This window comes from Frieseomelitta varia, unplaced genomic scaffold (assembly GCF_011392965.1).
Source record: "Frieseomelitta varia isolate USP_RPSP 00005682 unplaced genomic scaffold, Fvar_1.2 scaffold_188, whole genome shotgun sequence".
Taxonomy (NCBI): domain Eukaryota; kingdom Metazoa; phylum Arthropoda; class Insecta; order Hymenoptera; family Apidae; genus Frieseomelitta; species Frieseomelitta varia.
In genome coordinates this window covers 317,355-330,806 of record NW_025109616.1, presented here as the reverse complement: position 1 = coordinate 330,806, position 13,452 = coordinate 317,355, and the positions used below count along the sequence as shown (strand labels likewise).

General features: G+C 38.0%; 1 protein-coding gene across 4 annotated transcripts in view; it reads left to right on the top strand.

Moving 5' to 3' along the window:
• The window catches only part of LOC122539020 (protein timeless homolog), a 242,536-nt gene that overhangs the window by 215,321 nt on the left and 13,763 nt on the right, over positions 1-13,452 (top strand). For all 4 annotated transcript variants that reach the window (XM_043673586.1, XM_043673587.1, XM_043673589.1 and 1 more), the window contains exons 16-20: positions 9,383-9,460; positions 9,538-9,622; positions 10,237-10,435; positions 10,605-10,842; positions 12,458-12,555. In XM_043673586.1, the coding sequence (XP_043529521.1) occupies positions 9,383-9,460; positions 9,538-9,622; positions 10,237-10,435; positions 10,605-10,842; positions 12,458-12,555 (698 nt within the window). The remainder of the gene's footprint in view (positions 1-9,382; positions 9,461-9,537; positions 9,623-10,236; positions 10,436-10,604; positions 10,843-12,457; positions 12,556-13,452) is intronic.

The following is a 13,452-nucleotide window of genomic DNA, read 5'->3' as shown; positions in this document are numbered from 1 at the left end:
CGTAAGAAAACCTAAGTCGTCGAAATCGAGAAATATGAAAGTCTTTGAGTTGAAAATGATGCAAAGCACATCTCGTCTAAAGCAGTAATGTTTAAAATTGAATAATTTATTATGTTAAATTTATTAATTTTAGGTGAAATTTAAATTAATATAAATAGTGTAAATTTGTATTTAATAATATATTAAAATTACAAAACGTAAGAAAACCTAAGTCGTCGAAATCGAGAAATATGAAAGTCTTTGAGTTGAAAATGATGCAAAGCACATCTCGTCTAAAGCAGTAATGTTTAAAACTGAATAATTTATTACGTTAAATTTATTAATTTTAGGTGAAATTTAAATTAATATAAATAGTGTAAATTTGTATTTAATAATATATTAAAATTACAAAACGTAAGAAAACCTAAGTCGCCGAAATCGAGAAATATGAAAGTCTTTAAGTTGAAAATGATGCAAAGCAATAATCGCTAGTTATCGTGATTAAACACACTATCAATTGAGTTACAGCGTAGCGATAGTATTTTAAGATCTTAAGTACATTCAATCTGTAAAGAGAATACATTAAATCTCTTGGAGAGAATTTGTTTTTTTCTTTTGCGGAGAAATGGCATCCACGTTCTTATCAAACTTTGAATTGATAAAAATTGAAATTATCTTTCTCGTTCTGTTCTCAAAAAGGAAGTTTAACCAACCGGAATACCGATGGATTCTTTTTTTTCCTTTTTCTTTTTTTCTTTTTTTTTTTCTTTTCATTCCGTTGATCTTCCTTTCTCATTCACCTAATGGCTTTGAATCTCTGTCGGATTTCAGGTAAATGTGTATCCAGTGTTCTCTTAAATATTTTCGCAGCCATCGGAGTAGATTGCGCAACCCTGGTAACTAAAACAAAAGGATCATTCCGTTGGAACGTGCAGTTAAAATTTGAATTCCTCTCGAGCGTTGCCACTCTCCCCGACCGTGTGAAAATTTCAATGATAATAATAATCGTGGGTTGTATTTTGTACGAGTGTCGAGTGAATTAAAGCGGCAAAGTGGATTTTAATGTTTCGTAAAATCGAACAAGAGAGAAAGAAATCAGGGGAACGCGAGATTGATCTCTTTCTTTTTTTTTTTTTTTTTTTTTTTTTCTTTAAATTAATCCAGAATGTGTCTTTCATGTTTCGTGGTCGCGGCATGCTTGTATCGGAATGAAAAAGGATGTAGCGGCTAATGCTAACGGACGAACGCCGGTAGAGGGTAATAGGAAGTAGTACTAGGTAATAAAGAGTGATATATTACAGATAGAAGGTGGAATGAAATGTAATGAGCATGCATAAAATTCATGATTGCGGGCTATAAACCGTACGGTGGAACGCGTTGAACATACCTAAATTTACAAGCGGTATTTCTGACTCGAAGTGCACATTCGCTTGAGAATATCACCTACGAAGGAGGAATGTTATCTCGGGTAATTATTATTACTTGGGGGAAAAAGCTCGTTTCACCTAAAATACGTGTTTTTAAATAGTACAGATGTTGTTCGCAATTCTTCTTTGAACACTACGATTTCGATAATGTTGGCATAAATTGACGAATAGTGTGACAGATTACAAAAATATTGAGAAATCGATCGTCTTGATATTCTACTTTTAAAAATTGTCTCGACAGTTCTCATTGCGGTGATGTCACACTGTCTCGTCAGTTCAAAGTGGTATGCATCGATAACGATTTGCCTGCAGTAGTATAACGTCGCTGCAGGTCAGACTTTCACGGCAGAACTTTCACTAGCAGACTATTACGTACCGTTATCGAGCTGCCTGCAACGAGAATGCTATATCTAACAATCAAAGTATTTACATATATCTAACAGTCAAAGTATTTACAATCGTTTAAAAATATGTAATCATTTAACTCGAGCCTACGCATGCGCACTTGCGTCTACTATCTTCCGACAAAGCCCATGCATCAATATAACGTATCGCTCACGTCACGAATGTATCGAATTACATTTATAAATAATAAAACCTGGCAGCGTGTGTCCCGGCGCCCGTTTACGTTTACGCATTAATAACAATTACACCGCCGTCCGACGGTATTGAAATAAATTAAAAAAATTGAATAATTACCGATGGCAATCGTTGGCCATTAATCACCGCCGGCCGTGGTCCATTTAATTTGCACGATAAATCTTCTACAAATTACAGATACGTACTAAATTATGCAACCACTGTCGCACGTTTCTATAAATTAGTTTACTTTCTCGGCTCGTGGCGCGCGTTATGGAACATTTATTACGGGAGTTGTTACGTTTCGAGTGCGTTTGCGACCCCGGCCGGTTTTATTATTCAGTGGAACGTTCAATTTTACACTGTCGCACGGCATCCCGGCGTTTCACGCTGTCGTTTTACGAATTTCCGCCGCGGTTGATAGAAAGAAGCCGGGCGTGTGTCGAAGCGGAAGCACGTTAGAAAGACGAAGGAAACGGGCGAGATAATCGGAATATTCGAAATCGATTACGGGGATTGGCTCGTGTTATTTACTGCCTCCGGATAGCTAAATAGACCCACCCACCGGGTTAATTGGATCAGTTGTGAGCACAATGCACAGTTACAGATTAAACTTTAATAATTGAATTGGTTCTTACGTTTGTTCCAAAAGATCCGCGGGCAGCACCCGAGTACTTTCGTAAATTACGTTCCTCGCCGGTGTACTCTCCTCTCAATTATATTGAGACGTATTTCAGGCATTCCGGAAATTGATTGGAAAACTTTGTCGGTACACGTTTCACTGATCCTCCAACGTTAAACAAAGTCTCCACTTCTCTCTTCTTGCGGTTCGTTTCCTCCCTCCCCCGAAATATCTTCCTCTCCTTTGAACATTTTTACGCTATTTTTCTCCGTCCGTCAGACGGAGTAAAATGGTGTGTGCCCGAGTCGAAGAATAATTTCAACGATGAAGCTGGATTACGTTCGTTGGATCAATTAAAACGAGGATCTTCGATTCGTGGAGTTGGTGAACTCCGCCTCAGCGACGTTACAAATGAACATCAATCTTCTTTACGCTGTTCGGGCGTCTGGCTCTTGTTGGACAACGAGATACCAAACCGAAACGAGTAGTACAACGTTGAATCGTTTAATTTCGCAAAGTGCGCTCGAAATTTTTGTATTCTCGCATTAGCAAAATTTTATATCGCATCGTTACAGTAACAGTTTCTCCTCTTTTCTCCTGAATTCTTCTATTCAGAATAATTCTAATTTTCGGCGCATACGCAGATCGTTTAAAAGCAGATGGATCTTCATCGAAATGGCGATACAGGAGGAAATTGGCTGAGAATTTGTTCATAAAGGAGTGATATGTCGAAGTTCTGTCGTCACAGACGTGTTAAGAGCAACACTATAATCGTGTGTAAATCGCCTTTGTACAGCCGGGGCAGCTGTGTGCGCGCCGGCACACACCGACACGCACACCTGTGCACACGCAGGTGCACCATTATACGTCGCCATAGAATTGCAGAGTCGATCGATAAGCCTGTAACGAGACATAACCTGAGTTATCGGGAGACTTTGGCCATGCACCGTTGGTAATCGTTGATCCGAGAGAACCTACGTACATACATACATGCACATAAGTGGTTGATCTATCAGATGAGCCGGGCTTTGGTAACGTGACGCTGCCGTGCTCCGCCACGTTGTGCTCCACCCTGTGCTACAAACTTTGTACGAACATGTTATAATATATTATAATGTACTATATCGCAAGTGTGCACGGTTATTTACGGTGGCTCGCGTCAATATTCGTTGGTACAATCTAAATACGTACTCGAACGATATCAAACTGTTGGAAGTGTCTATAATTTTGTCGAAAAGAAAAAGTGCGTTAGCTCTCCCTAATTTCTCCCAAATTTCGTTGTCACTTTTACGCGTAATTGCGTGAATTTTGTCCCAAAATATCTTGTCACGTGTTTTTTGGCGAAAAAATTTTTAGCAATAATTTAATTTTAAATAATATTTAACCGCTTGCGCTGAAATGACGAGAATTCTTTGTCCCAAAATTGCAATGTTTTCACAGTTTTAAGTATATTTAAGTATAACCCAGGCAAAACAATTAATAAATTAATTATACCGACGAGTTGAAAGCGACGAATTATTGTATACGGTTTGGTCACTCGTTATGGTCCGCAATCAGTTTGCCAGCGCAAGTGGTCAAGGCTTGCTATCGTAGCACGTGTTTCACGTGGTGTGAAAACATTTTGAGATAAAATGAACGACGCATTTCGAAAGCAGAGGCTTTGAAACGAGCTCAGATTCATTATTGCACCGTGTCTTTCCACGAAATTCTAACAGCTTCGACACCCAATGTCCGAATATTAACCCAAGTCACTGTACGATTTTTTTCTAAAACCACCGCCAAGTCGACGTCGATTGAAAAGAAAAAGAAAAGGGAATATTGTTAAAAATTTCAATATCTTGTTACGTATCGCTAAACTAAAGTTCGCTCGAGGCAAGAAATCGATCAAATTAGTCGATACATCGTGTCCCATGTACGTGTACGTACGTTGAGATATTGTTTCTAATATCTCAAAGAGCTTTGATGGAACATCGTCGGACGTGTTCAGTTCCGCAACTCTTGTACAGATATGCAATCCCTCGATGGAGTTCGAGACCCTTACGATTCTAGTATCTATGAATTACATTATAACTCTCTCGCACCTAACAGGATTATATCTCGGGATTAGATCAGTTAGTATTGACTTAACAGAATTCCAGACCAATCTGCTGGAGGTGTACGCGGATAAATTTTAATTGACAAACACGTCAGTACGTTTCGTTTAACGAATAAGTTATTCAACTGATTTCACGATGAAAATCCTGTTGACGATCTCGATTTTGAGAATTTTGTTTTCTTCCATCCTGTTGACAGATCTCCATTGCTAAAATCTTCGCCAAACAAGCGGCTTGAAAAGTGAATAACGATAATGAAAAGTTGTGTCTTTTAAAAGATTCAAACTGATGCAACTTTGTAAAAAAAAAGGAAAGATTATACAACGATTGCATTTAGGTCTCACTTTAAAGATGATTTTACACGACGTAGCGATGAGAGGACACATTTTTTTTTTCGACAATTGTAAAAATTTATTTTCGTGATTGGATCCACCATCGTTTTGAAGATTGAAGATTCCCTAAAACTTGTACAATTTTTTTCTGCACTGTCTTATTGAATGTCGACTATTAGAATGAAACGACGAAAAGTAAAGAAATCCGAATAACCTGCCATTTAATCTAATTCCAAGCTGAATAAAATAACAAAGAAAAACTCGTGCAACGAGTTTTAAAAAGTCGTTGTAAATGAAACATGTCAATTTTCAAGATCACGGTGGATTTAGTCGTGAAAAAGTTTTTTTTTTCGACGCGCTTGAATTTCTACAATCTTCAAGAGATCAGTGTAAAGTCATTTTCGAAGGGAACTCACGACTGTCAAAATAAAGCCTTCAACACTTTAAGAAAAGTGAAACGAACATGATCTCTTTCTACCAAGAGTTGCATGAGTTTGAACTATCGATAATCTTTCATCGTTGACTGACATCGTTGTGCTCTTCACTGTACGTGATCGTTCAAATCGACGAAACGAGTCAAGATCCTACGAATTTACGCACGTGCACATAGGACCGATTTTCGTCAATAAATTCAGATTAATATTAATATCCGCTGACGTTCGTTTATGGGATATGAAAGTTTGAATGGCACGGCAGTTTTCACTGGCCGATCGAGAGCGTATGAATTTTTCGTTTTGGAAACGATATCTCGTTATTGACGAGTCGTTGTTTAATTCTCACGCATTTTCACGAGTCAACGCTACAATGCTTCAAAACGTCCATTAAAGGGCGCGTGCGTTTCGCATTCGCGTTCGGATAATCTTGCTGTTTGTATATCTCGCGTATACGTACTTCCGGGCATTAACATTTCGCAGCAGCTGAGGCGTTTGATTTAAATCGGATTGAATAATAATGTTCCCGAGCTAAATGGATTTCGTATAAAACTCGTTTAACGAAAACAAATTCAATTTTCCCCTTTGAACTCGCGATGCGCAGCTTCGTAAATTTCCAACGTCGAATCGTGAATATTTATTTATTAGAAGCCTCGTCACGCGAATGGAAAAGTTCTGTCTCGCTCAAATGAGCGCGATGAGCATTTTAATTTTCTCTATCGGTCTTCGGGCAACAACGTGCAAAAAGTGTCTTTAATTTCCTCCGTTGCGTCGTTGTTTCTCAATTCAAGATGGAAAACGTCGCCGCCTTCTTTCTCCGCGTTTCGTTTTATTTCGAATCGGCGTGCCGAGTTCGAAGCCGTACCGCGGACGGGAACAATTAAAACTTCAGGTTGAAACAGCAACGTCGTCGACGACGTCACCTCGTCGGCGAACTGAATTCCTCAAGGGCCGGGGAAAAGAAAAGTTTCCTCCGGCACCGCGACGCCACCGATTCAACGTGCCTCGTCCGATTACTTTCCAACAACATTCGCTCGCTCGTTGTTCAATGTTGTTTGCGCAACGTGCGTCGCTGGTTGGCCGAAATGTTCTCGAGAATTCGAAACGTCAGAATTTACCTGCAAATAAAATTGCAGCGTGTGATACGTCGATCACTGGAGAAAGAACGGGAAAAATGAGAAGAAGAATTAAAAACAGTAAGGCTCCTATCACTGAAAAAGAAGGGAAAAGAATGTAAAAATGAGAATTTTAAAAAAAATCACAAATACGAGTAGAAGAATTAAAAACAGTAATGCTCCGATTATTGAAAAAGGGAAAGGGGGGTGGGAAACACGAAAACGAGAAGAAGAATTAAAACCAATGATGCTCCTATCACTGAAAAAGAAGGGAAAAGAATATAAAAATGAGAATTTTTAAAAAACCACAAATACGAGTAGAAGAATTAAAAACAATATGGCTCCTATCACTGAAAAAGAAGGGAAAAAAATATAAAAATGAGAATTTTTAAAAAACCACAAATACGAGTAGAAGAATTAAAAACAATATGGCTCCTATCACTGAAAAAGAAGGGAAAAAAATATAAAAATGAGAATTTTTAAAAAACCACAAATACGAGTAGAAGAATTAAAAACAATATGGCTCCTATCACTGAAAAAGAAGGGAAAAGAATGTAAAAATGAGAATTTTTTAAAAAAAATCACAAATACGAGTAGAAGAATTAAAAACAGTAATGCTCCGATTATTAAAAAAAGGAAAGGGAGGTGGAAAATACGAAAACGAGAAGAAGAATTAAAATCAATGATGCTTCCATCACCGAAAAAGAAGGGAAAAGAATATAAAAATGAGAATTTTAAAAAAAAACCACAAATACGAGAAGAAGAATTAAAAACAGTAATGCTCCGATTTTTGAAAAAGGGAAGGGGGGTCGGAAAAACGAAGACGAGTAGAAGAATTGTAAACAGTAATGCTCCGATTATTGAAAAAGGGAAAGGAGAGTGGGAAACACGAAGACAAGAAGAAGAGTTAAAAACAATGATGCTTTTATCACTGAAAAAGAAGGGAAAAGAATGTAAAAATGAGAATTTTTAAAAAAAAAACACAAATACGAGTAGAAGAATTAAAAACAGTAATGCTCCGATTATTGAAAAAGGGAAAGGGGATGGGAAAAACGAAGACGAGTAGAAGAATTAAAAACAGTAATGCTCCGATTATCGAAAAAGGGAAAGGGGAGTGGGAAACACGAAAACGAGAAGAATAATTATAATCAATGATGCTTCCATCACTGAAAAAGAAGGGAAAAGAATATAAAAATGAGAATTTAAAAAAAAAAACCACAAATACGAGTAGAAGAATTAGAAACAGTAATGCTCCGATTTTTGAAAAAGGGAAGGGGGGTGGGAAACACGAAGACGAGGAGAAGAATTAAAAACTAACGTTAGTTGGGCTTCGTTCGCAATTTCAGGGGTTAACAATGACCCGAGGGCCGGCGAGGACCGAGCGGAACGTCGGTGACTTTTCCAAAGCGAGGAAAAGGGGGACACGGCGGCGAAGCCTTAGAAAATTTGCCCGGTAACGAAGCTTTGTGCCGATCGAGTCGCTCGTTTTTCACCGAGTGCAATTTTTCCCTGGCCATCGGGGCCTCGACCTCGCCTCGTCTCGTCCCTCCCCCCTTTCGCCTCGCCGCGCGACACAGTCGTCGAAAAATGTAATCGTCTTTCCGCAGCCGCTTAATTCGCCGATGCCGTGCGTTGTGTCGCCCCCTCCCGTGCAACCGCGGTGGTGGAAAAAAAGAAGGAAACAAGGCAACGCGAAACCCTACGCGGGATCCGATTCGATCAGATTCCGCGTTCCGTTTCGGCTGTTTTCCACGAATTTTCCCCGTAAATTAATCCAGCCGCGACCTCTCGCGAATCGTTCACGTGGATTTCGACGGACCGAAGGGATCCGAGGGATTGCCACTTCCGACGTACGATTTGCTCGATTTGGCGGTGGAAAATACGCTGGCGAATTCGGCGTCCATCGATTCCTCCGGCACGTGCTCTCTGTTGCAGCGAAGATTGCAATTGTTCGAGCTCGAATTTCGGTGCTCGTTCGACGCGAAGGAATGGCCTCGCAATTTACCACGTTGGCATGTTTTTTTATGACAAACTACGAACGCCGCGCGCGTTGCCTCGAGACCGCGCTCCACTTCTCTTTCTTCTTCGTCTCACTGTGAAATTTTCGTCGGAAGATCTTTTTCTCTCCTCGCGCTTGATGTCGAAATCGTTCTTTTTAACACCGTGCAACACCTGGTTCGCGGACCATAACGAGCGACCGTATACAAATAATTCGTCGCTTTCTTTTTCTTTTCGAACTCGTCGATACGATATCACTAGATAGAAATTATTGAGAAGTTATAAACTTATCGTTTGTTTTGCCTGGGTTACATTTAAATATAAATACTTAAGTATAATTTAAATATAAATACTTAAATATAATTTAAATATAAATTAAAATATAATTTAAATATAATTATTTAAATACTAAAATACTAAAATACTTAAATACTAAAATATAATTACTAAAATACTTAAATATAATTAAATTAAAATATAATTTAAATATAATTACTTAAATACTAAAATACTAAAATACTTAAATACTAAAATATAATTTATTTTATATTATAATATATTAATATATTATAATATATTATAAAATGCTAAATTACTTAAATATAATTTAAATATAAATTAAAATATAATTTAAATGTAATTAAAATATAAATTAAAATATAATTTAAATGTAATTTAAATATAAATACTTAAAACTGAGAAAATGTTGCAATTTTGGAACAAAAAATTATCGACGTGCGTGGCACGACATTACAACGCAAGCAATTGTCGGAATTGAAAAAAATCAAGTTTCATTTTGGTTTCAGTGGTCGACGAGGAGCTCGTCGCTGAAAGCGAGACACGCGAGGATGGGAATGTTGAGGGACTTCTTAATAACGTGTCAGGTAACATCACGCGCGGAAAATTATTTTTGTACACACTTGGCGAAATTGCTTGTACTATTTTAAATATCACGTTGCAGAGGAAGAGGACGAAGAGGAGAACGCATCGAACCAATATTCCACGGTTGTGGAAACTGATTTCAAGTTTTCTGAGTTCGTCAACAGGTAGGACGAAGCATTCAGAATAAGAATTGCAGTATCTAGCGAATTCCAAAAAAATTAGAATTCGTCAATCTACTTTCTATGTTTAATAATTCGCTGTTTAAAATAATCACAGCGATTCAGTATTAACTGAAGAGTTAATTCTGTGAACCTACGTTCAGAGATAAATGGACCGTTTATCTTTAAAAAATGGCACAAGTCATTTTATAGTAATTATTACATTCGTGTGAAATTATTTATACCGAGAGAAATAAGTAAATGTCTGAAATGACAAATAGTAATACAAGTGAATTTTCGTGAAAGTTCTAGGCACGTGAAAACGAAATTTCAAAACAAAGTGACTGGCGCCACTTTCAAAATAAATATGACTCATAATTTGGCTATATATAATATAAAATAATATTATAATATTGTAATAATCTTCGCGCGAAAATTCTGGTCGCGTTAAGACGAAATTTCAAAACAAACAAAGTGACCTACGCCACTTTCAAAACAAATCTTAATCCTGATCTAATTATAATTAGGCCATCTTTCGTTTCAATGTCTCAAGTGTGCTTACAAGCATGCACTAAGAATTTTAGATTTGTCTGATTCCTGCAATAACATTTCGTTTCAAGATTTGCCAATGTGAAAGTCGTGAGAGCGATGTTGATTCTGCTGCAACAGTTCGACAAGAACACAGACGAGGTGAATCACTACGTCAATAAGATGCTCCACCGTATAGCGTGGGACTGCAAAATGCCGGGAATGATGTTCCAAGCGTCGATGTTCCGCGTTTTCCAAAGAATCCTCGAGTCGAGGTACCACGGTCACAAGGTAATTATTTTCCCTCGCAACAGATAAATGTAATACGAATTGTTTCTGTAACATTAAAGTTCTCTGTTCTGCGCGCAATTTTCTCTCTCTCTTTTTTTTTTTTTTTTTAATCGTCGAATTTACGGTACTTTCGTCTCGAAAACCAATGAGAACCGAGTGGCTTTTACAGGAGCTGCAGAAGTTCGCAGTTTTCATAATCCGGCGTTTCATCGAAGTCGCGCAGAAGAACCGGAAAGCGTACATGGAGCTGCTGTTCTGGAAGACCACTCGTGACGCGACCGAGGTCGTCGAGGGTTACAACGCGGAAACGGATAACAAGAAAGTTTCGCGCAGCCTTTGGACCGAAACCCAGGAGGACGAGTTACGCACTCTCTTTATGGAACATCAGACTAACAAGTATCCCCAAGGTACGCTGTTCCTCTCCCCTCTGCCCCTCCCATGAATCCCATGATTTACGAGTCTTCTTTAACGCACAACTTTCCCGGTTATTTTCGAATTTGCCAAGGGAAACGATTAGCCACGATCCTGTTCCAGTTTGCCGCCGATTGAATAGTATATTCTATCAGGGGAACGATCATTCTACTTTCGAAAAAAATCTGCGTCAACGTGTCAACTCGATCTCATTATTCATACGGAAAGTAAATGTAAAAGATTTATTCACGTTTCACTGTTTGAGAGCAAGTGTAATTATAATCATCGCACAGATATTTCCAATCTGATTGATACGATAAGTATCAAACAAAATATTACTACGAGTGTTTGAACAAACATGCTACATTAAGTCGATCTTGACATTTCTCATACGAAATATAAAAGATTTATGAAAGTTTCGAAATATAAAAGTAAATATAAAAGTTTTTTCATGATAATTATTATCGTAGAAATTTTCGATCAGTTCAATACGATAAACGTTAAACAACGAATTATTAAGTGTTTGGAAAAACATGTTCATTAATTTAAGTATAAACAAATATTTGCACAAACGTGTTACATTAATCTGATTTCAACATTTTTCACATAGAAAGTAAATATAAAAGATTTTTCTCATTAATATTTAAAAGCAAGTATAATTATTATCGTACAAACTTTCAGTCAGTTTACGATAAATATTAAATAAAGTATTATGAATTGCAAGGAAATACTTTGACAAACAAACATTAATTAAATAATACGTTAGGATACAAATATATATTATCAAATTTGTTATCGCAGATAATGATAAGGGGCTCCAGGAACGATATATACACCCTTTCGTTTAATCTGGAAGCTACTTGAAAGTCTGGCTGTGTTGTTTCGGATAGTATGGCATTATTTTAAGCGATCCTTGATACCGAAATTGGTAGACGTCAGAGAGAATCGTCGATAATATTAAATTACTGATAACAACGTCTTCATTTATCAGCTAACCCAATCACGTACCCTCGTGATGATCCGGTTATCCTTCCCCTTCCTACGAATCCTTCAGGATAATATTGACTGAATATAAATAATGCCGATACTATAAAACACTGCCGTATCTTAAAACTATCGACGATTATTAAAAATCTCGACGATTGTTCAAAATGATTAAAAAAAAAAAATAACGTTTACTTCACCCAATATTTTTATACCAAGTAATTGCGTATTAGGTTGACTCAAGAGTTTCTTTTTACTTTAGAGATTTATATCATTGAATTGAATTATATTATATCATTGAATTATGTTTGATCCATTCTGATTTATTACGTCCATTCGTTACTTTAGTATCTTCGTAACGTCATCTTTCCAAAGCTTTGTTGACTCGTCTGTTGAAATCGTTTCATGCAAAGAGAAACTTTTGTGACAATTTGATACAGAGGTGGCTAACTGGCGGCTCTTGCCTCTACTTTTCTGGTCGCTAGCGCTATCCCCTCCACTCTCGCATGCAGTGGAGGGGATAGCGCTAGCGATCAGGCAAGGGCCCTATCAGGTAAGCAGCTTTGATCCAATATAAATATATAAATATAGATTTATAAATTGTATCTTTACGTTTTGTCAATTTAGACGTCGTCGATTGGATCCTGGAGCACATTAATCAAGAAAGAACGCGTCGTGGTATCATGAAGAAATTGAAAGAAATGTACTTGATCGTCAATTCAAAGGTAAGGAGTTTCTTCGCATTTACACGTTGTTACACATTTTCGCGTAATTGTTTCATTTTTTTTTTTTTTCGCGTAAACGAAATTTCGCGAAATTTGCAAATGATGATAATCCTTTGATTAATAAAATAACGTCGCTGCCTTTTCAATATCTTCGCAAGAATCACCCTTGAGTATTTCTTGAAATTAATCCGTGTAGACCTGCCTCACTTGTCCCTCGAAAATTGTCCCAAAAGTCTCTCTTTGTAAATCAGAACCATATAACTTTGTTTCTGTGTGTTCGCTTCAACTCCTCTTTTTAATGTTTCACGCCATTACCGATATTATCTTTGCGTACCAGAGGTTGGCAACCGACTCTATGAATCTGACGCTGTTCCCAAACAATTTCAAACGAGAAAAGTCACTGACTCAAAACGACATTTCTCGCAACGACACATTGACTCGTTGCCCCTTCGATAATTTGTGAGATTTGCAGGCTCCCTTGCAGCCAGTTTGCTCACCCTCGGGTCGGACATGACCCTGACAGGATCAATGATTTACGAGGGGCGTGGGAGAGCGCGAGGGGTTGGTAGCTGTGTCTCGAAAAATAAAGTTCCGTGGAGCGGCGTCGGTGACAGACTGAACATATGCAAAAAATCTGAGCCAAAGAATTGGCCTGCAGGAACTGTAAATTGTCTCCGGAGACAATTTTTCCCTTCCGAGGCTGCTGCTCGTGAAGCAGGTTTCTCTGTTCCTACGTGGATCGCGACTTCCGCTGTGCCAGCAACACTTCTTCCTCCCTCTCTCACCCCCTTTACGACTGCTGCTTCGGCTTCGGGGATGGATGTGTCTCGAGATTTTCCCCTGTCAAGTGTTCCTTTCCGGTGGCGCGGCCGTACGACTACGCAAGGACCCATAGCT